The sequence below is a fragment of the Leuresthes tenuis genome, unplaced genomic scaffold (genome assembly GCF_036924035.1).
Source record: "Leuresthes tenuis unplaced genomic scaffold, fLeuTen1.0.hap1 SCAF_11, whole genome shotgun sequence".
Lineage (NCBI taxonomy): Eukaryota > Metazoa > Chordata > Actinopteri > Atheriniformes > Atherinopsidae > Leuresthes > Leuresthes tenuis.
The window spans coordinates 18,266,062-18,289,965 of record NW_027325365.1 but is presented as its reverse complement, the minus strand read 5'-3'; the positions used below and the strand labels follow the sequence as shown (position 1 = coordinate 18,289,965).

The 23,904-nt window shown below is 43.8% G+C and overlaps 2 protein-coding genes across 2 annotated transcripts in view; one reads left to right on the top strand and one right to left on the bottom strand.

Moving 5' to 3' along the window:
* Positions 1-23,904, bottom strand: part of LOC140318196 (NEDD4 family-interacting protein 1-like) — a 111,179-nt gene that overhangs the window by 76,689 nt on the left and 10,586 nt on the right. The window lies entirely within an intron of this gene.
* Positions 995-23,141, top strand: nr3c1 (nuclear receptor subfamily 3, group C, member 1 (glucocorticoid receptor)). The gene is made up of 9 exons (XM_072395897.1): positions 995-1,300; positions 2,428-3,599; positions 16,749-16,903; positions 17,013-17,129; positions 17,223-17,504; positions 17,599-17,743; positions 18,384-18,514; positions 18,789-18,946; positions 19,042-23,141. The coding sequence occupies exons 2-9, from the start codon at positions 2,428-2,430 to the stop codon at positions 19,192-19,194; spliced, it is 2,313 nt and encodes a 770-aa protein (XP_072251998.1). The 5' UTR covers positions 995-1,300; the 3' UTR covers positions 19,195-23,141.

Here is a 23,904-nt window from a genome sequence, read left to right as displayed (position 1 = left end):
TGAGGCAGAGGTGTGAAATGACATGTTTTGGGAAACTCAAAGTATTTTACGGATTTCCGCCCACCAGGCTGCAGTTTTTTGTTGTATAACTAGGTTTAGTTTATTACAATTCGCCTTCTTAAATGATCGTTTAAATGATCTAATAACAATACATTTCCATCAGTGCATCACTTTGTATGACAGTGAATATTGTCTTGAGCCCCTTGAAGGTGGTGTTTTAAGAAGATGGTCAAGGAAACTGTATCTCAACACGCTAAGTCAATTATTTTGATAGGCATATCTAGTAAGAAAATGTATATTTCATAAAATGCACTGAATGAATGAGTCAACGTCAAAATGAAGCCTTGTCTGTAGGACCACTAAAGATAGGTGCTATTCTTCACCAGCGTAAATAAAAAAAATATATAAATTTATGTTATGTTTGGTGAAACATTGCTGAGTTTTCCTTTTTGCTGTTGTTTTCTGAATTCTGTGCGGTTTTTAAATGCAATGTGGTTTTCTTTTGTAATATGTCATTGTGTTTTCTGTTGTGATGCTTTAGTTTAAAATTAAGATAAAGATTAAGATTTATTAGATTATTATTAGATTTATTGTCATGCATACATGCATACACATGAAATTTTTAACCCATCCAGGTTGGCACCTGTTGACACACACATGCACATGCACAGGGTCACACACTTATAGAGACAGATGCCATACGCTGGAGCGGTGGGCAGCAGTGGGCCATTCACAACACCCGGGGAGCATGGGGGTACGGTGCCTTGCTCAAGGGCACCTCGGCCCTTGTTGGGTTTTATGTAATACCATTGTGTTTGATTAATTATTTATCCCCTGCTCTCATTAGAAATCTCCAAAAAAACATCTTGAAAGTCAACTTCAGCACACGTTAACCTGTAGTTCCCGGTCGCGGCCGGCAGGTGTCAGGCCTGCTCGCTGTAAACAGCTCAGCACTGGGGGCTGCCTTGCCTTGATCTCCATTTTGTGTGTTTTTCCTTGAGGTTAGCGCCTACTTTCCTAATGGCTTGCCACTTGGCTTAACCAGTGTGACATTTTGCATGTGTACTTACAGCAAAGTCGAACTGGAAGACTGGAAACAGACAGAGCATATCCAGACTGAGCTGTTCCTTTTTTTTGTTGATGTTTTTTTTTTTTTTTTAATCTAGCCATATAGCAACGATACGGCAAGAGAGGAGTAACGTTAACAGAATCAGTCAGCGTGTTGTGAACTGCCACTTTCAACCAAAACAATGTTGACTAATGACCCGTGGACACATATCAGCAACCAGCCGTTTCAAGGGTAAATATGACAATTTTTGTTTATTAATAACTGAGCTCAAATGCATAAACATGGCACATCGATTGATTTTTATGTAGTTAGAACGGCTGTGTTAGCCAGTAGGCTAACGCCTGTGTCAACGATATTCGAACGAAATGTTACTCTCTGCTACATTGCTGTCGAGCATGCTAACATTTAGCAAAAAGCTAACAGTAGCTTATCTTAGGTTAGGTCGACCTTTATTCATCTTTGCGCGAAATACGTGGTCGAATCCATGTTGTTTATTTTGGCTTTAATCGGGGTCTGACGTTTGGTTACGAATGTCTAAGCATCAGAGTGGTGATTTTTCTTGCAGTCATAGCTAACGCAAGCTAGCCACATTAGGCTGTCAAGCGCACTGGGTGTGTGTGGGTGTGTGTGTGTGTGCGCGCGCGTGTGTGTTGGTTGGGGGGGTGGGGAGGTATCTTTAACTCAATGTTGGACCATAGCTGTGGAAAGATCGTTGACCGTGCTCTGTGGGCAGAGGCCCGGAGTCCAAAGGGATCCAGAGGCCCCAGGCTCTGTCCGTCTCTTTGACTGGATTGTTTTCATTTCTTGTTGTAAAAGTTGATCGGAGAAAAAAAAAAAAACAGAAACTAGATGCGATACGACTCAGAGCTAACTTTGAAAATACTTCAGGTAATCAGAAGATAAGCGTATCAAAGTAACAAAACGAGATGTAGAATTGACGGGGAAATAGATGCATTATCAAAAAGATAAAATGCCTTCTGTGGCGCCCAATGTTGTTAAAAAAAATAAATAAAGATATCACTCTAAAATGCAAAATAACCAGCAGGATTTTTAAAAAGAACATCGACATAGAATCACTGTAAATTAAAGCGGGTCGACTATTAATTGACTACAGTGAACCGAAACACATGAAATAAGTGAAAAGTGTGGGTTGTTTAAAAGTCTCTGTCCACTATATCATAGTTACCTCCCCTCTGCTTTATTTTAAACCTAAACCCTTGTAAACTGGGTCACACTGTGGTGAAAGGAAGCTTTTCCTGTATGTCTGAAAATGCCCTTTTGGTATGCTTTAATTAGATTTGTTTGCAGTCTTTTGGTTGACATTCTGTTTTGTTTTTTTTCTTCCCTAAACAAAAAAGATGGATCAAGGTGGAGTGAAGAAGATAACATACAGAAGAGATGACCATCTAAGCAAACTGGTCTACACTGAAAGCCCCGAAGAGGGAGGTCTGTTGAAAGTGGCTCCTCACAGTGCAGTGTCTATCACATCTGGCACCTCTGTCGTTCTTCCATCCAGCCCATTAATGCAGCCTGGACAGGTGACTAATGGCCTCAGCAACAGCCTGCTTCCAGAGGAGCTCATCTTGGCTTCAGCTCCTGCCACCGTAGGCTCTTTGGGCCTGACCAAAGATCAGCAGCAGCAGTTATCCAGTACTTTTGGACATCAGAATTTTCCCCAGTTAGAGGCCAGTATTGCAGACATTTCCCAGTCCTCCATGGATTCCCTTATTGGAGGATCAGATCCCAACTTCTTCGCCATGAAAACAGAGGATTTTTCCATGGATAAAGGGGAGCAGGACCCCATTGATCTTGATCATGCTTTTGATCATATGGGTAAAGAGGGGGACATGAACCAGAAGTTGTTCAATGACACCACTCTGGACCTGCTTCATGACTTTGACATCACTGGCTCCCCTGCAGATTTCAATGTTGGGGATGATGCCTTTCTGTACACTCTGACAGATGACTCCTTTATTGTGGATGGGGACATGAAGGGGACATCAGAGAGAGACATGAAACCTGCTGTGGTTGACAGCAGTAACGCTGCAGGGGCAGCGTCTGTTGCCCCCAATGGCAGCACAGCGGCGAGTCCAGATCTGTGCAGCTCAAGCTCATCCACGACTGCTTCCTTAACATCTACAACCACTTTGTCTGCCTTGGTGAAAAAGGAAAAAGATGCAGACTTCATTCAGCTCTGCACCCCAGGTGTGATCAAGCAGGAGAAGACTTCTTCGGGCCGCAGTTATTGCCAAATGAGTGGCATGTCCTCCGCAGACGTGCCAGGCACAAACCCTATCTCCATCTGTGGAGTCAGCACTTCGGGAGGACAGAGCTACCACTTTGGAGTCAACTCCAGAAACAACGAGGCTCCGCAGCAGAAGGATCAGAAGCCAGTGTCCAGCCTGTACCTCCCAGTAACGGCCATTGGTGGAGCCTGGAACAGAAGCCAAGGTGTTGGGGACAACTCTGCCATCCACAGGGCCAGTGACCTGTTCTCAAGCCCTTCTTCATTCTCCATCAACTTTGCCAGGTAGGTAACGGAGAGAGTCATCTGCTGTGTGGTCTGACGTCTCTTTTAAGTCTGACTAATAGTCCAGGCAAAATAACTCATTTTAGAGCCAAAAATAGAACTAATTGTTAAATTAATTTTTTTTTCAGCTTAGATCATTTCTATGAGGTGTCACGAACAACATATTAAAAGTCCTAAGAAATCCTAGTTGAGGAAATATGTTAAATTCTCATTAATCCGAGATGTGTGCTAGTAAGGCCAAACAACAATACACCCTAATGGGGCTATTTTTTTTCTTTACCTCTATCAAAATTAACCTTTATACAATGAAATTACCCATGAAAAGTAACATTTTTTTGTATTACAAGTTTCTTTGAAAATGAATTTGAATACAGGAATGAGCTATACACTATTCTAAAATGCCCAAAATACACCCAAATAGGCTTAATTTTTTACTCCTTTACTCCTACCACAATAAAACTTTACAAAGTAAAAGTATAATTGAAAAGTAACTTTTTTTTGTATTACAAGGTTGTTTCTTTTTCTTCTTCATCCAATCATCCGAATGCCAATAGGTGATGGCAATGCTGCTTTTAGATTGGCCTCTAACCTGAAAACTGCCTGGCTTTGTAGTACCTGCCAGAGATATAACCCCTATAAATGTAATTATTGACTTTAGAACCATAACATACATCAGCAAATAAAACTATATTTACTGGATATGTTGAGATACAGGCGATTCTGTGATAAAATAACTCAGAACTTATCTCCAGTGGAACCTCAAACTCTCCCTCCAACGTCAACAGCTGCAAAGTTCCATAGTCTTCGGGTCTTTTACTAAATGATGGAGTGGACAGGGGGAAGTGAACATATGGACCCGAACAACTGGGGGGTGGCATGTTTTGGATGGGAGATTTATGCCAATAGTGACAGATCAGCCTGCGGCGCCACCAGAACTACTAGATGTAGTCTGCTGTAGTTGCAAGAAAGACTGCAGCACAAAAAAATGCACATGCAAGAATGTCGTGGTGCGAGCTGCACACATTCACAGTTGCCTGATTTATCTGATGAATATGACCCAGAGGAGAAGAGCTAAGCAAAGAGGAACTGATATATCAGGAACTGATATAGGGGGTGCCAGAACGAAAAGCCACAGAAAAAGGGTCGAGGATCCAGGCTGGATTTAAAAAAAAACTTTAAAAAGAAAAACTAAAGAAATATAAAAAAAAAACACCAAAACAAACCCTCACCTATTGTTGCTACCTTGTTGTGGCAGGGAGGCTTGTGTGCCTCTGTGACCCTGAAGACTATACCGGCGGGGGTTATACCCCTGGCAGGTGCTACAAAGCCAGGCAGTTTTCAGGTTAGAGGCCAATCTAAAAGCAGCATTGCCATCACCTATTGGCAGTAGGATGATTGGATGAAGATTGGGCCGATGTATTTGTCGTGAATGGTGTTTCTGCCTATACAAATTAGTGTGGAGCTCATGTGCATATTCAAATTAATTTCAAAAGAAACTTGTAATACAAAAAAAGTTACTTTTCATGTATACTTTTACTTTGTAAAGTTTTATTGTGGTAGGAGTAAAGGAAAAAATGAAGCCTATTTGGGTGTATTTTGGGCATTTTTGATTAGTGTATAGCTCATTTGCATATTCAAATTCATTTTCAAAGAAACTTGTAATACAAAAAAATTTTACTTTTCATGGGTACTTTCATTGTATAAAGTTTCATTTTGATAGAAGTAAAGAAAAAAAAAATAGCCCCATTGGGGTGTTTTGTTGTTTTGCCTTACTGGCACACATTTTGGATTAATGAGAATTTAACATAGTTCCTCAACTAGGATTTCTTAGGACTTTTAGTTTGTTGTTCTGGACACCTCATAGAAATCTAAGCTGAAAAAAATAATTTTACAATTAGTCTGTCGTAAAATGCTACTTTTCTGACTATAACTTAAGTGAAATGCATTAGTAAACTTACTTGTTTCCCCCCCCGACTTCTTTTCTTTTCTTCTGCACTATCAGGCGTCTGTTGTGTTGTACTGTTTGTTCTCATTTAGAGTATTTGAATTAAGGCTTTTTATGCACTTGAAGCCCATGTATACTCAGAAAGAAGTTGTTTGTTTTTCTCATGTTGTCATTTAAGCGTCAAGCAGAATCTTTCTAGTTAACAGTTAACTGTTATGTTGTCACTGTGGCCAGGAAACATAGCTGTTTTGGTCTCGTTTGTTGTCCCTGTCAGAAGTTTAGGCATGATTTGAACAGCCTGTCAGTGGCACGTTCGGTGCAGACTTTTAAATGCGGTTTCTTATCCACCCACATTTTAGAGACCGAGAAGTATCACTTTGAAATGTCAACCCATGCCATGTCTTAAAACCGTCAGGTGCCAATCGTTTGTTTGTTCGGCTTTATTGCTCAGCTTCTCATAACCTCTCATGCAGGGAAACGTTTCGGTGTTGAACCCGGGGTGTATGCATGCTCGCGTGGCCTGTTTGCAGTCGGAGACCTATCCCAACAGAAAGTTGTGGCCAGCATTTGGTCATCCTCAGTGCTGTTTAATTCACAAAAGTATCAGTCACTCCTAAAAAAAAAAAAAAAGAAAAACGATTGTCAGTTTCAGTTTTTGTGTCGTTTGTAACTAAGTGCAGGGAGGCTTCTGATTCTGAAGAACTGATCTCACAGAGGTGATTATCGGCTGGTGGCTGAGTTTCCAGTTTATGAGTTCAGACTCGATTAGCCAGTCTCTTCTGCTGTCATCAGATAAATCCCGTGATGTCGTTGGAACCTTGTGTATGTTAAAGAGACATACTGTTGGGGTAAGAAAAGGAAAAAGTAATGGATCAAAAGAGGTTAAAAAAAATGAAAAAGTCACCGCTGTACTCGACAATGACAGGAAAAGAGCAAAAATGTGAGAAATACTAGCAAAATGGTGTAGTGGTTGGTGATCAGGTAGCAAAAGGAGTCATTTCTGAATTTACATGAGCTTATTTACACAGCTTTGCATTTTATATACGCGAAATAGCCTTTGGCAAAAAAAAATAAGTAAGTAAATGAAAACAGATCAATGCAACGTTATGACTGCAGATCAATAAATGGATGTTACGGGAAAAGATCTACTTCCCTACATCACTATCTATTCCAGTCTTACCCACCCATTTACTAATATTCAAACATCTCTCAACACAATCACTTTAAAAAGAAAAGGATAAAAAGTCCAAGCCTGAGGTATGAGCAGGAATGGAGACTTTGCAGTTAACAGATGAGGAGGTGGACTTTCAAGTTTTTTGTATTTTTTGATAAGACCTGCTCCTCGAAGGTTTGGTTTGTGGTGTTCCAGCTCGATGCAAAATGAAGCCAGAAAAACAAGACGGGCTATTAAGAAGGAGATTCCACTTGAGTCCGTGTCCGTCAGTCAACTTTCCCGTTACTGTCGCGTTATAGCATCTCTTTTACTTATCAAACGACTGGCTTTTTTTGGCTCTGCTCAGCTTCCCAATCGGGGTTCTTGAGGTTGTCGTGGGCATATCATCCAGCTGCGTCATGCCAAAAATAAACCTCAGACCTGCATTGTTTGCACTTGAAGCAGCTGTTTCTCCAGGAAGCAGTGGATGCACTTCATTCAACAATAAGGATTGGTGAACTGTGGATGTAACAAGTTGGTCAAAAAGCGTTTTCTTATTGTATGTCGGGGGAGAAAGTAGTGAAATCGTCTCTTTCGATTGTTTTATTCTTGTTTCAGTAACCTTGAATCTGTCATTTCTGCCTTGACGTCCTTCCAGTTTCTCAGCGTTATCCTCACACATGCCCCTCAACGTGTCTTTTGAGTTGTTATCGCTTGCTGCCTTTGCGAAGTGATTTGGACTCAAGTGTGAATGTTGCTTAGGGGGCCCAGTCATAAACAGTGGTGTGAGAGAATCAACCTTCTTAGAGACTTCCTTGTTTGTGTCTCTTTCGCGTTCACGCCTGTCCGATTTCGAATTTAACAGGGAGTGATCAGCCAGAAAAGTTGGCACGCAGAGGTGCGTCGTGTCAACAGGGTCAACGTTTGTGGTTGTGTTTGTATTGCGAGTGCAAGTAGTGCTCGGTTGCACCTTCACAAATGTCTGACATTTGTCCCTTTGCTGCGGAACCAGGAACAGATGGGTAGAGACACGAGATACACCTCGTCTTCATTTCACATGAGACACTAATCGCCCTGTCTTTGTGTTCTGAAGAGGTGTGTGTGTTTGAGCTCAGGATTATGTCTTTGCATGTGGTGTAGGGCCAAATAATTTCGTGTGGTTGGGAGTCTGTTTGGTCCAATTATCGGGGTGTAAGCTTAGCATTTCTCTGTGTGTATGTGTGCTATGAGAGGGAGTTAGTTTTTTTTTTTTTGTTTTTTTTCCGTGTGGTGTTGGTTTAGCTCACCCTCTGTGACATTTAGTGGCTTGAATTGGCTCACGCTGATCTGTATTGGTTCTGTGGGTGTCAGGCAGTTTGCATCAGGTCATCTCTGATTTCTCACGCAATCGTGGCACTGCAGCTTCCTGCTCAAACTTTTGCTCCGGGGACATTGCACCTTTTTTCTCTTTCTTTTTTTTTTTCTGTTCTTCGTGCCGGGACCTTTAACATTCGTCCAATTTGCGAGATCTAAATGTTCACACCCCCGGCAGCATATCTCATGCATCACAGTTTTACAATCAGACCTGACTCACGGCTTGTTGACTCATAATGAATAATGCTTCACCTTGAGAAAAGTCAACTTCGTTTTTATTTTGAGGGAATACACGCCCTCATCATGTGATAACTGGTTTGACCGTGTGAGATGACCCGATTGACACCGAGCTGAACCTGCATTGGGTCAAGGAAACACGCAGAAACATAACTCCTTCGGCTGATAACACCAGTGCTAAACTGGCACCAGATGCAGCCTAATCCGTACCATACCGTACATATAAGTTCCAGGGCGAACGCTGCCGCTACGAGTATTTATACAACATGAATCCATTGTAAGAGTTCGCCGACGAAGCTGCCAGCGTCGGGCGATCATCATTTGTCTCTCTTTTCATGGCCCAACCCTTCAAACTGTGGACTTATGCTGTGAAATGCACAGAAGGTGCGTCGGAGAGCCTTAATTGAAGAAACGCTTACAAACACAACGTTGCATAACATTAGAGACTGCTTTAGTAAAGCAGCTGGTACACAAAAAGGTCTGCAGTTATCAGAGTCAGCAGTAGTTTTTAAACGCCTCCGATTCATGTTTTGAAGTTGCGAGACGATGCATTGTCAGGAGTCAGAAACTGGCAGTGGATGTGCCGGTCTGATTATGTTTCATAACCGTTCTGCTCTCACTTATTTACATGTCATAGCTTTATGTTTCACTTGGAATTAGTAGAGGGTAATATCATTAAGTACTGAGACCAAAAAGCAGCGTTTGGTTTGAAAAAAAAGAGCTAAACGAAACCATTTGATCTATAAATGTGTTATTTCTGATCCACTCTGTAGGTGATCGGGATTCCTTGGTGGCTTATTAATGAAGGAGTTTATCAGAGCATTGTTGTTTGGAGGAGTAATGAAACTTCTTCACTGAAAGGAGACATTCTCACACGCAGACAAACGCAGTATTGTGTTGCTTCAGCATCCAGTTCTCTCTGTTATATGCATATTTGTGAGTAATGTTTTTACACAAATAAAGGATCTTTCATTCAGCCATTCAAGTCATTTTAAACCAAGATGGACTCCTTAGCTATAGTCCGGCTTTTCGGGGCAGATTTGAGTTTTTATTGTGGAAGTTGATGCATCGGCAGTCCCAGAACAGAACAAGCTGGGACGGATTCGGTGATTTTTCTCTCTCGTGTTTGTTGACAAAGATCCCTGCCCTTTGTGAATGCTGCTTTTATGTCAAACCACGATAACAATCGCATATTAGATGTGTCATAGGTCTGAAATGCAAAACTGGAGGTTCTATCAACAAATGGAAACTTGAAGCAGCACGAAATGTTTTTGGTTCCTGCTGTCTGCAACGAAATAAAAATCAAAGTGTAAGAATCGCTCTGTTTTCTCTTCGTTAGCATTTTCCATACAGGCCCAAGTTTTTTTTTTTGTTTGTTTGTGTTTTTTTCGTTTTTTTCTGATTTGGGATTTGCACTTAATGATGCACAACATGTGCTATGGCAGCAAGAGATGGATTCAAATCCTCCGTCTTAATTAGACCTTGGGGAAAAAATGAAAAAAAAAAACCTTAAGTATCATTAAGCCTGTAACTCGTTCTGCTTCCAGTACTGGAAAAATAGAGAAAATGCACTTCCTCTGTATTATTGCCACATAAATCACGATACCCTGTATCTCTTTCAAGTGTTTAAGCGTTTTCACTGTTACTAGTTTGGACGTTTCACTTGAGTTTATGGTTGTTGTCTCAAGCCTTCTGCAGCTCCGCGGATTCCTCCGATCGCAGCACATCACATACCAGCAAAGACCTAGTTTTCCCTCGGCCGAACTTCTAGTTCATCGCCAGCTGTCTCGAGTATTATAACAGCCTAGAGCCCACATATAGGGTTATATTGTAAAAACATGGAATAATGATTAAAAGTAAACATTAGTCGGCTGTTTGTTTACCTCTGGGTGCGTTCATAAATTCTGGTCGTAATGGTCAGAGCATCATCTCAACTGTTATTCAGGAAGACGTTTCAGTGCAGGGAGGATTTAATGGTTTAGGGCTTGCGGGCGTAGATCATCTTAAGTTATTTTCAGACTTTTGTCCAACTTAAAGTTGGTATTAGCCTTGAAAGATGACGTACCAGCGCTAATACCATGACAGGGGTGGGTCTATGATGCTCGCACTGCTTTGTGTTGGTGCGCAGCCTCAGACTATCTTAAGTTCCTGTTCTGTTGGCTTCAGCTGGAGCGTTATCAGCAGCCGAGCTGCTGGCGCTCTGGCCAGGACTGGCCTCCCTGATTTAGGGGCCGGACTTTCAGATCTTCGAGTTTTGCCACTTGAATCAAGACTTGTTGCCGTGCTTCCGTTGTGTTTGTGTCATTGTTTTTCATTCCAGCGACATGACTCGCTCCACGAGGCAACAGCATTGCAGCGGAGCGCGGGAGATGGACTGATGCGATAGTTTCAAACACCCGTCACTTTTGAACTGAATGCCAACGCAGCAGAGTAGAGACTCCCACTGCATGGAAATGAAATGACTGCACAAAAATTAGGTTAAACATTAACACAGATCTGTCCTTTGCCACAGAGTGGCTCCTAAACGTTGATACTATTTCTGAATAAACTGAATTTTCCAGCATTGTTTGCATCTATTCTTCCTTTTGTTATGATCTTATTTTGGATCCAGGGCGTTAGCTTTTAGCGCTGACATTCACTGACTGACTGACAGACAGCGAGTTCAGCAGCAAGCCCGACCTGTTGACTCAGAGCCTGTGATGCGGTCTGGGCTGGGCTGAATGAAGCAGCGCCCGGACAAGTCGGTGATCTCACTGTGGTGGGAAAACTTAAGGGAATTTCACATGTGGGAATACTGAGTGTGCTTTGGAAACTGACTCACTACTGAATAAATCTTAGAGGAGAGACAGCTTGAAAATAGTCTCCAACCCTACCCGAAGGCAGCAGTCTTAAAGGGGATATATTATGTGCTTGAGAGTATATATTTGGGTGTCCGAAGTGACCACCAACTTAAAAATCCTAAAAAAAAGCTCAAGGCTGTCTCTTTATTTGGGGCCAACAGGTCTGCAAACGTCTCTTTCACTGAGCCATTCACATTTGCACAGCACTCTTATGTCACACTCCCAGCTGAGGGAAGATTTATTTCGCCCCGCAACCTTTATTTCCATCCAACTTCAACTTCAAATCGTAAAATGGACATTTTGAGTTCCCGTTTTTGTTGTTGTTGTTGTTCCGGCAATATGAAAAAAAACGTGGCTGAAACTTTGCCCATTTAATCAATAGTTACATTTCCCTCTTAAAAAAACTTAAACGGAGAGTATCGGACCAAACCAGCCTCCGGTGGCTGAGTTTCAGACGAGAGAAATGTGAGCATTTGAGAATGATATTGCAAGATAACTAATCGGTTTGGTATGTGTGTGTGGTTTTCTGGGCTCGGTTTGCTGCGTGATCTCTCAGGCTAGATGCTAAATGCATCCCTATTCAGTACACGCTTCAAGGTTATTAAGTGTAATTAGTCTCGAAACGTGCATTTGTTTTTGTTATGCAAGAAGTGCTTCTCGAAGAGAGGGTTGAAGTTGGAGTCGAGCGTCACGCCCTAAAACTGGCAGTTATGGACAGAGGTGTAAAGACATGTTTGAAACTGGAGCTGTTGTATGTCACCGTGGGGTATTTTGGCCAACATTTGTCACATACCTCGTGAAAAACCTCAGGAAATTCAGTCGGCTCGTTTAAAGAGGGCATATCTCCTTTAGCTCGTCTGTCATTATCTCAGTACGGTTTCCTCAGATTTAGCAGAAGATGGCAACGGCCATTTTTCACATGCAAACCATGAAGGTCGACACATTGAACCATTGCAGTGAGCGGCAGAGCTCGACTGAAAGCCTCCCACTAAAGGCTGAGCACAGGTTCAGATAGTGCTGGTGAAGTAAGATATTTCACAGCTGTCAGATGAATCGGCTGTGTTTTGGGACCTGGTTTGAACTGTTATTGATGGTACATGTGTACATGTATGTATGTATGTATTCACAGGCTTTTTTTAGTTGAGTTGTTTAGCCCTCAGTCTTAGCCATCTGTTCAGAGAGTAATCTTAGGTCATCGTGTCAACATTACCCGGGCACACCCCTCACCTCGCTCGCCTCTCCACTTTCTTTCACATGCTGTCTGTCTCTGTCCCCCCCCCCCCGTCCGTCCGTCCGTCTGTCCTCTGTTTTTACTACCTGCAACCAAGGGCAGAAAGCTTGGCTGTCAGCAGAAGCTCTGAGCTGCTGTAAACCACCTTCGTGCTTCTGCTTGTGTGTGCATCGGACACGTGTCTGTTGACTTTGTTCATTTTGCACACACTGGCATGTAGGATGTCGGTGTGCGCATGTGCGTGCGTTGGTGGGTGTGCCGTGAGTGCTGTTGCAGGCCGGAAGGCGGACCACAGAGCCCTGGCGTGAAGCTCTCGCTCGTCTGACCTACTTTCTCTCCCGCCTCCCCACATCTGGCGCCGAATGAATGCACCAGATCAAATGCCAGCCATTCCAGTCGCTCTCGCATTATTGCTGCATTCCCCTGCAACCGCAGTTTTGCTTTTTTATGTATTTACTTTTTGTTATGTTTTAACACAGAACAGGCTTATGGAAATTCCCTGTATTGAGGTTAAGAGGATATAGCTAAGCCTGTGCATTGTTTATGCTTTCCTAACTTTTTTTGCATACTTGTCGAATCAGCAGAGTCAAACTTTGGGAGTTGGGGTAGGGGGGGCTCCCAGATTCAGCTGAAAGTATTACGGTTATGCACACAGTAGCAGCAGCCGGCCTCCTATTCATTTTACAGGCCAGGAAGCAACCTCCCGCCTCCACAGTCACTAACAGCTCCCATTATGGAAACTGATATGGAAACTCGGATCCTTTGGAGTTGTTTTTGTTCTGCTCCGTCGTGAGCTGGGTTGTTTCCTCTAATGGTTTTAAAGCTGAGCTGTGGCTGCTGCTTTAGGCTGCAAAATATCCTCGCTGCTGAAACAGGTTTGTCAATGTAGCATAAAGGAAAAGACAATGGCCTTCTGCAGACGCTGACGCTTAGGGACTGTCCAGAGCGTCATGTGTATCTCGCTTAATGGCCTGTATAATTAACGAGCAATGGCAGTAAAAACAAAAACACTCCAACGCAACAAAGGGGGCTTTGTGTCTTTTGTATAAATCTGCTGTCTCTTCTACGGACTTTCGAGAGAGCGTCTTGCGTGAATACAAAGTATCTGCAGCCACACTCTGTTATTGTTTGAGAGCGCACAAGGCAGATGTTTTCAGAGTCCAGCCCTGAAAACGCCGTCTCTCCGCTCCTTGGTCGAAGCTGCGTTGTTATTGTGCATTTGAGAATAAGTCTAGCATGCAGACCAGTTCCCCTTTCTATTTTGGTTGCTTTCACCTCAGGGAAGGAGCACTTCCTCCTTCCTCTTGCCACGGGGCGGCCAGAGAACGAGCTGGTAGAGTGGTCGTCTTCCAGCCGGAATATCAGCGGTTCGACTGAATGAGAAACACATGTGCTCAGTGCTTTGCAGCATCTAAACAAGGTTAAAGGAGCAGTCTATAAGTGTGTGCCATTTACCACGTACCTGATACCCTTCCTGCCGCTTTCCTATAATAATATAATAATTGGGTCTGAAATGGAAGTAAAATTAGATGCATGCAATAAAACTACTCATTTGTTTTTTTAAAAAGGAAAAAGCTGGGCATTGGTAGAGGGTCCGAAACGACACTGACTCTGTGGTAAACACAGGAGTGGGGAGGGGGGTTATTACTGACACTGACAGCTAAAAGGGATTATGAATTGTTAAGTGAGGCACTGGGACACGGGCATTATTGTTAGCGCGTGACGTTACTTCCCTCATTTAAAAGCCTAAGCTGTCAAGTTTCTCAGCACTGCTCTTGTTTGAGTCGAGGCCCATCTCGGGGCGTCTTTGCCTTTGTGCCGCTGCTGAGCTTTGACCAATAGTAAACTCTGGGGGAATGCGAGAACTTCCTGTTGACAGCGAGCACTCACTTGCACAGATGGGTTTCAGAAAGAGGAAATTTGCTCCCCACACTGGCGTGCAGTTTTGAGTGGTTTGAGTCAACAAAGACAGATTTGTGCTGTGTCTGATGGTGAAGTTGGATGCAATCAGCTGAGTTTAATTAGACTTTTGAGGATTTTGCACTGGACAGCAGTGACTTGATGTAAGGCCCACTACTTGTTGCTGGAAGTCTGTGGCGGTTACAGTAATAGGATTTGAACCAGCTGCCTAAAGCCCCCTGGTAAAGCTGTCCTGCTTACGCCATCTCAGCAAGCCAGAGAAGGACAGACTGGTTACCCCTTCAGTTACTCTGACATCATCATCACTCTGGATTCATTAGCTTAAACTGCTTCTCCTCCCTCTGAGGTTATGTGCTTCTCACCCATCTTGAGATATGATCAGACTTCTGTTTGATCTTAAATTACTATGAGGGAAAGCACGAGCGCACAACCAGAGTCTTCAAGCCCTTTCCACACAGAGGAGGCACTATGGTGCTGCCTCTTCAATGTGGCGCCATGACATGTTTATGCAGCCCTAACAGAGGCAGAGCCGTGTCGGTGTGTGCGGAGGACATGCCATCAATGTCTTGTGCTGTGCGTTTCACGGCATCGCCTCTGCCTTACACACAGATGTCAGTTTGTCTCTGCGACTGCGGCCCCCTCGAGCCTGTCTCCATACCTTATTACGAAAAAAACCTTGAGGAACGGTGAAGAATCAACCGTCATGTCCTGAATGAGTGGATCAAAGTGGCTTAAGAACTATCTTCAGTGGCATGAGGAGCAAGGACTCTTTTAATGAAAACCACAGCCTCCTCTCAAATGTGACCTGTTACATCTTAAGACACAGAAGAAACGGGCGTCTCTGTATTCTTGCCACAAAATGCCTTCTGAGTGCCTTTGAAAAGCTGTGAAAGTATCTCTTCAGCTTCCTGTGCGAAAATCATCTTTGCGTTTACTTTCAGTATCTAAAACTTGATCTCACACTAAACCTGTGAGGCTATTTTTTTTTGTCAAGGTACAAACGGCGAGCTGTATAATATAGACATGCTCTTATTGTTGTTAAAGCAAACAGGTTGACAGACATTTGGTCGTTTCCAAATCCAGAGAAATTAAATTTGTTATTTGGTGTAGGGCAAGGAGCTGATTTCTCTCCGTTGTGTTCTGATACAAGCCTCCAGCCTCTTCTGGTTTGAGTGGCGTTGCAAAGGCAATGCGCGACTGAGAGATGTTTTCTTCAATCTGAAGGGAACGGCGGGTTCGATGGTGACCGCCAGCTGGGCGATGGCTTTAGCGACCTGGTCCCAAAGCCAGTCTTTGTACCAGAGGCTGCCGTGTTGGTTCGATCCGAGCATGCGAACATGAATGTCATGTTTCCTCATCTCTATTCTTAGAAACGAATGATTAATGCAGTTTCTGCTTCTGCAAGTAAGCCACCCGTGTAAGTTGTCATCCTTTTGTCTTAATGACGAATCCGATTGCCAAGTCTGAAATAACAGCTCCATGACTTCCACTGCAGCTAGAACTATTTGTGATCATGTTGCCGGTGCTCAAGTTGTCCGTCTCAGTCATAAATTACTCCCTCTTTTGTTGTTGTGCTTTGGCTCCGTCTCTCGGACTTCCACAGTATGAGTGAAATTCATTTCGTCGCGTGCTCTGAATTACTTCCACCACAGCTTTGACTTTTTACAACTTTTACAGCGGTGACATGTTTTATAAGCACACTCTCCAAGCTGTTCAAACAGTTGTTGCACATTAGCGTTATGAGCATGTTTATTTCCCACAGTGCGCTGTCAGTAGAGCTCAGGAGGCCCCCTCCCCTTTTTTATTGATATAATGGGGTGCTGAATGCTTCTGGACTGCTCTGTTTTACCCATCCTGCGACTCAGACTAACTCCTGGGGCCTCCCTGCTTTCTTGCTAACTACAATCTTGTAGAACTAAAAATGAACTTGGCTCCCTGGCTAAAAACTGCATAAGTGTGTAGGACCTGTTCAGAGCAGCACTTATCAAATAAAACTGTTTTCATTGCGGTGGCGTGTGTGTGTGTACACACACACACACACGGACACACAGACACAGTTATTGCATGTCTTGGGCTCGGTATCCACTCAGAGTGGGCGTTGTTTTTGCTGTGGCCACTGGGTTACAAAGGGGGTGTGGACATTTGGCGCATGGATGCAGTAAAGCCTGACAACCTCTAGTGGTGGTTGAGAAACGGTGCATCTCTAACCAGTGCGGACCGGATCTGGAAACGCTTGTGGTTCAATCAAAGGAAGGAGAACTGTTTTGTGGCAACCACTGGATTGCGAATGTGACCACAGGCTTTGATATAATGGAGGCCCAAACAGAATGATACTCTCGTTTCTGCACTCATCACACTGGGATGGAGATACGCTTTGTCATGTGTACTCGTGTGATTTACTGTATCTGTTGATATGAATTGTGTTTTCAGACACTTAAACGTCCTCTGTGTTTCCATCTTCTTCTGCCAGCTCTACCTCCAGACAGGAAGGGGCTACAGCCACAGCACAGGGAAAGAGTGGGACTCATAAAATCTGCCTGGTGTGCTCTGATGAGGCTTCAGGCTGCCACTATGGAGTCCTCACATGCGGCAGCTGCAAGGTCTTCTTCAAGAGAGCAGTGGAAGGTGCAAAAGACAGTATTGTCTTGTAATTTCCATGCCTTTTGTCTTAAAGGTTGATGGTAAATATGATTTAAAGATAAATAACGGATGGATCCTCTCATGTGTGCCTCAGGCCAGCATAATTACCTGTGTGCTGGGAGGAATGACTGCATCATTGACAAGATCAGGCGGAAGAACTGCCCAGCCTGCCGCTTCCGCAAGTGTCTGATGGCAGGCATGAACCTGGAAGGTAAATGTAAACAGCATTGTTTTAATCGGTCTCCCGTTGTCTCTCTCCCGCCCTGCGACTGAACTCTGTTTCTCCCCGCTTTCTGCCTCGAAGCTCGCAAAACCAAAAAGTTGAATCGTTTAAAGGGCGTCCAGACCAGCAACCCGCCAGAGCTCCCACCTTCGCCGCCAATGGAGACTCACTCCCTTGTACCCAAGTGCATGCCGCAACTCGTCCCCACGATGCTCTCTCTGCTAAAAGCCATAGAGCCGGAAGCTATGTACGCCGGCTACGACAGCACCCTGCCCGACACCTCCACCCGCCTCATGACCACCCTCAACAGGCTGGGTGGGCGACAGGTCATCTCTGCCGTGAAGTGGGCCAAGAGTCTGCCAGGTGAGTGGTGAGACCCAAGGTTGGTTAAAAGCTCACGCTGCGGACCTCATGAATTCTTCTGAACTTCTCACAACTCTTGCCCCTCCCCCCTCAGGCTTCAGGAACCTGCACCTGGACGACCAGATGACTCTGCTGCAGTGCTCCTGGCTTTTCCTCATGTCTTTCGGTTTGGGCTGGAGGTCTTACCAACAGTGTAACGGCAGCATGCTCTGCTTCGCACCGGACCTCGTCATCAATGAGTATGCACCGTTCAGAGTTCAGCTTTTCCGTTGTGCCATTGCCATTTCATTTGACGCCAAAAGAAGAACAAAGCTACTTTGTTAAGGAATAAAAAATCAGTCCAGTGAATGCTTTTTCGTCCTCACAGTTAGCCAACGTTTACGGAGCGCTCTGTCAGTGCCGTCCCCCCCATCAAAGTGCGTCTGTCAGCTGCGATCGGGGTTTCATCCATTTTTAAACGTTATCACTCTGAGTGCAGGGAGCTAACGCGCTCCGGGCTATGAGAGGCTCATCATATGCGTTTTTGTTCCTTTCTTTTTCGTTATCACAGCTGAAAGTCAACTCGCTCCTAATTAATATCTGATGAGGTTCGCTCTGTGTCAGTCAGCCTCGAAGCGAAATCCAGCCACAGTCGCTTTTCTTAAATCAGATAATTATGTGCAGTGGAGAGCAGCGGATAGTTAAGCGAAATGTTATTGCTCGTCTCATAAAAAAGGGTCAGGAATTTTCTTTTTTTTATTCCACTTTATTTTCCACTTCTTTTTTTTCTTCATTTGTACTCGAGAAAATGAAAACAGAGCTCCCTTCACATCAGTCATAATGTAGAAAGAAACGAGCTCATGTCTTCTGAACAACTTCTGTTTGAACCCCCCCCCCCAGGAAGCGGATGAAGCTGCCCGACATGGCCGACCAGTTTGAGCAAATGCTGAAGATCTCCAGCGAGTTTGTCCGGCTGCAGGTTTCCCACGATGAGTACCTGTGCATGAAGGTGCTGCTGCTGCTCAGCACAGGTCAGACTTCTGCCTTACTGGCCAAAAGCCACCAAAACGCTTCTCCTTAATGTAATCCGGTGCAGGATGGTTAAAGGTTCCAACCTCAAATTTACATAGATGTAAACTTGACATGTTGCTGTTTCTGTTTGTTCAGCATGTGCGTTTTCTATCATTCACAGCTTTTGAATACCACCCCCCCCCCCCCCCCCCCCCCCCGCAGTTTAAAGCTAAGACTTTGTTGAGCTATGCTCATCTCTCAGGTGTCACCGGTGCTTGTCTGCTCTTCCCACAGTGCCAAAGGACGGCCTGAAGAGCCAGTCGGTGTTCGACGAGATCCGGATGTTGTACATCAAGGAGCTGGGGAAAGCCATAGTGAAGCGTCAGGAGAACTCCAGCCAGAACTGGCAGCGATTCTACCAGCTCACTAAGTTGTTGGACTCCATGCATGAGGTACGGAGATCCCGCACGGTGCCCCTGAGATTTACCGTTTTCCACAGTTTTTTTTCTCTCAACATCTAATGCGCTTTCCTGTAATGCATCCGCAGATGGGCGGCGGATTGCTGAGCTTCTGCTTCTACACTTTCGTGAATAAATCCCTGAGCGTGGAGTTCCCCGAGATGCTGGCGGAGATCATCAGCAACCAGTTACCAAAATTCAAGGCCGGAAGCGTCAAGCCGCTCCTCTTCCACCAGAGATGACTGTTTCCCGTTACAGACACGATGCCTTAAACTCCCACCACATCACCTCACCAGCCCAATGCAACGCACCCAAACTCCCCCTCCCCCAACGATGAAAGGACTAACCATCTAACGCCAGGAGAGAGAGAGAGCGACATTTTTCAGGACCGGAGTGTGCTTTGTGAGGCGTGCTCACAGGTTTGGTGAGAGGGCGAAACCAAACCGCGAGTTTTTTTGTTTTTGTTTGTCAGAACAGTCCAAGATGTAGTGTCTAACAAAGAGTAGGAAATGTTTTTACAGTAAAAAAAAAAAATAGGCTAACATCAACATCATCTCAGGTGTCTTACCTTCAGAGTCAGAATGATATCTAAAATAGATAGAACAAATATCTATGTACAGGTTCTGAAAGAGTTTTTTCTACATTTTCCAATTACAGCAGTTTCTACGATTTTCCAGGTCGCCGTTACCTGCGAGGGGTAACGAAGCTTAATAACATGCTCTTGAGCAAGCTCTTATGTTCCACTTTTAGTTTTTATAGGAGGTTGTAACAAAATGTTTTTGTGTCACGTGGAAAAAAAAAAGAAAAAAAAAGGAGAGAAAAAAAAACTGTTTTGTAGTGATTTAAAAAAGCATCTTTCTTTGCTTTGATTAAGTAACTTTGGACACAAAACCGCGGCGTGGGTCCGTCAACCGGCGGTCCACCCTTCAAAGAATGATTTCTCCCACGAGCTGACCTCTTCCAGGTTTACACACGTCATTTAAAGAAAAAAAAAAAGAAAAAAAAAGGGAATAAGATGTGCCTTTTTTTGCTTGGAATATCACCGTAGCCATTTTCTTCCTCCTGTACTTCAGCCTGTCGTGGTCCACCTTCGTCATAAGTTGATTGTACTTTTTATACACAACGTGCTGATGCAGCTGTCCTGTTTTTTTTTGGGGTGTTTTTCTTCTCCCAGTGGCTGTTTATCTTGTAGAAGTGGCAGCTCGGCCTATCCTCCGTGCGCAGAAACGATCCTAATTGCTACGAAACGCCTGCTTCCCTTCATGCGGTCTCCACTGCTGCACAAGTGCGATCGGAGCACTCTGTACTCTGTGAAAGGCTTGAAAAGACTGTGAAAAAATCATTTAAAAAAAATTGCTATTATTCTGTAGGGGTCTCTTAGTGAGATGGAAGTTGGAACAGCCCACACTCCTGCCCCAGTAGTCCACGAGTAGAATGTGATGGATACATGCGACTGCCAATCACGAGTGAGAGGGCATGTTTGCAAGATTGTGTCGTTTTAGTTGTTGTTGTTTTTTGGCAGAACTGATTTCTGTGGTTTGAACATGTCTCAAAGTGGTTAAAAAGAAACAATAACCGTCCACTATGATTTTTTTAACATAACACAAATAACAAACAAACGAAAAATAAGTCCAGATTCCACCAATGACCCTTCCTCAGCTCAGCTGTGTGTCTTTGCTCTCCGGGAGCTTTGGATCATTATGTTGTATCGACAGCCGATGTGTTATCTCGCTGTTTTTTAAGGAACGGCCGAGCGTTGGGGGGGGGATACACGATCAGCCGGTGTTTTTGCCGAGAGTTGGGAAGATCGAGAGGCTCGAGTGTTGTTGTTTTTCCGCTTGGTTTCTGATTGGGATCAGAGATGTAGGAATGCATTACTCGGATGTAGAGGTGATGGCAGCCGGAGCCATCTGCTTCCTCGTCTCCAGTCTTTGTGCGGACAGGACAGTGAGCGAGCTGGCAGCAGCTTCATATCTATCGAAGAGGCTCGGATGGCGTTAAGTCTCCTCTGACTCTCAGCTGGACGGCGGGTACTTTCCCACACGTGCACGTATTCCTTTAAAAATGAACAGCTTTTATGATGGGCGGCTTGTGAATACAACACTTTGGATTGGGCATTGACAGATTGATTATCCTGTAAACCCCACAGCTGCTGATAAGCATGAGCCCCCCCCCCCGTATAACACCTCTGCTTCTTCAGCACCGTGTATGCAACTTCTCCAAATGTCTCTGCATGTTCTGATTGTCTGCTGCGTAGGCCTGCCCCGGCGTTTCAAAGCGCTTCACATCGATCCCCTCAAGTAGTGTCGTCATGGTAAACGTGCACCGTTTGCGGCCGGGGAGGCGGGCAAAAGTGCATCTTTGAATCTCTGGGAACTATTTCAGTGCCAAACTCTTGTTTTGTCTCGTGTTTTGCTGGAAGTTGGTCAGTATTTGTATCAAAAGAGGGACGAAAGCATTGATGGCGTTTCCATTTTTGTCTTCAGTCCCGCTCGTTTCTGCGTGTCTGTGCGGTATCTCTGCGACGTTTTCATCAGGTCTGCGTAGCTCGTCTCGAGTGTGTCTCATAACCCCCCAAATGTCTTTCTGAACATGAATGTGATGCTTAAAGAGGTGTTCAGTGAGCTGCAAATAAATGTTATTGGCAGACGAAAGGTCATTTGAGCGTTTCAACACGAAACATGGCTAATTGTACTGTTTCTAATGCCCACCCCCCCAACCCAACCCAACACACACACACACAACCTCAGGTTCTTAAAAATGGTCTGCATCACACAGTGCGATGCTGTCCCTCTGACGTGACGAACCAAAAACAAGAAAACAGTTTGGGTTTATCGCGTGTTTGCTTCTGTGTTTCGTGCTGTTTTACTTGGCAGGAAAGAAGAACTTTTAGTCGACAGATGCGCAAAGTTTGAGGAGTCATCTGCCGCCGCCGCCGCCGCCGTTCACACCATCTGTGAGCTCAATCAGCGGATGATTTTCTTTTCTCTCTTTGAGGTTTATTTGAAAAAAAATACGTTGAAAACCATCCTCATTACCTGTGGAGGGTTACTTTCACATTCAGTGTATCCAAATCTCTGCTGCTGCTCATTTATACAGGTATATATATATATAGAGAGAGAGATAAATATATATATATATATATAAATATATATATGTATGAAATCGCGTACTTGCCTCTTCTTGCTCAAAAATGTATCCTGTTTACTTTCTTGTGCATTTTTGAGGAGGACAACTGAATATGCAATAGAACTGATAGGTAATCTATCGCCATCACATAACATTACGTTCCTCTATCAGTTATTGTAATGTTTTGATTGTTTGTTTTTCTTTTCATTTTTTTTTTTTTTTTTTAACAATATAAGCTACATGTAAACAGGAGATTAATTCGTAACATTTACCTCTGCAGGACAGATTTTTCAGGAAACCCTGCTCGCTCCAGCGGGGACCGCACACAGACAGCCTATTTGATGTTCGACTACAAGGTGACCAAAGCAAACACAAACCGAACATAGAGTCAGTTTAATCCGCCTCGCTCCAAGATGGCAAAAAAAAAAAAAAAAAAAAATGTACAGGTCTTTGTTTGTTGTTTTTTTTTTTTTTTTACCCCAAACACTTTTCCCTCTCTTTCGAACTCTCGAACACGACGGCTTTGGTCAGATTGTGTGATACTGTGAATAGGATGGGACTCGGTCTTTTCTCATACCCATACTGTTTGTGAAAGTAATCAGCCAGCTTGAATCTAAAACAATTTGCACTACCCAAATATTGTTTGAGAATCTATTTTGTATGAAAGTTATGCAGATGTTAACTTTGAGAACTACAAAGGGCGGATCATGTTTCACTGGTGTATGCTTTCTCTACAAAGCTTCTTGTTTTTAATATGTACATATAATCCATTGTAAAGAAAATGTGGTGTATTTTGTCCTCCATATAATAGTTTTTCAGTATCTACCCCCCTGTATTATTTCTTCTCTGTAGCGTGACTCTCGTTGTTCTCTTCCTCCATTGATTAAAAGTCGAACCTTACGTGTTTTGTGTGGTACCTCTGATGCAAGGAACTCTGTATGCTGATGTTTGCCCCGATACTAACTCGGTGATTCTGAGCAGCGGCCACGGCAAGCCTGTTGTAAGCTTCTTTTCATGATCACGGCACTTGTTCGTCAAAATAAACACGTTTCCCCATTCAGACATCTGGTTTACTCAGTGGGTCTACATGAAGACATTAACTGGATTATAGCTATAGTTGGGTTATGCTCCTTATCTGAGGGTAATTATCCTTGGATATATGGGGGTGAATGAATAGAATCACTGGCACAAAGCATGTCATACCCCGGTACGATAGGTGGCGTTGTACCCATTTCATCCATCGCTAATAGAGCCACTTCCGGTTGGCGTCTTCACCACCAACAACAAAACACAGGTATTCGAAAAAGATGGCGAACGAAGAGCAACCGAGTTATCTCGGGGTCTTAATCCGACAGGGAGTAACCCGATCCGGTCCAATTTTTAGTCAGACTAAGGTGCATACTTGAACTTAATAGCTCAGTCTTATTGTAATTTAGCCATTAGTCCGATTTTTACAGTGCCATGTAACCCCATTGACTGATTACTGAGGTTTCGGTGCACTTGCTGTCCTGAAGGCTGAAACAAGCAGCTTTTTTTTTTTTGTGCCTCCGATAAGGTGAAGAGGATCTGCCTGAATAAAAAAAAGTGGCAGTAAGGACCAGTTTAAGTCCAACTGTTCAAATGAAAGAACAAACGCGTTAGATATAAACCTCATTGTGACGCTTCTGTAAAGCAGCTTTTGGTAAGATAAGAGGAATGTGAGGTACTCCTCTATAACAGTCTAAAATGTGCAGAAGTGAATGTTAAAAATGACCGGACAGACAGTTTAGTGTTTCCTGAAATCCTCCTTGTTTTCTGTATTGGTGAAGAAGCTGCTTAAAGGG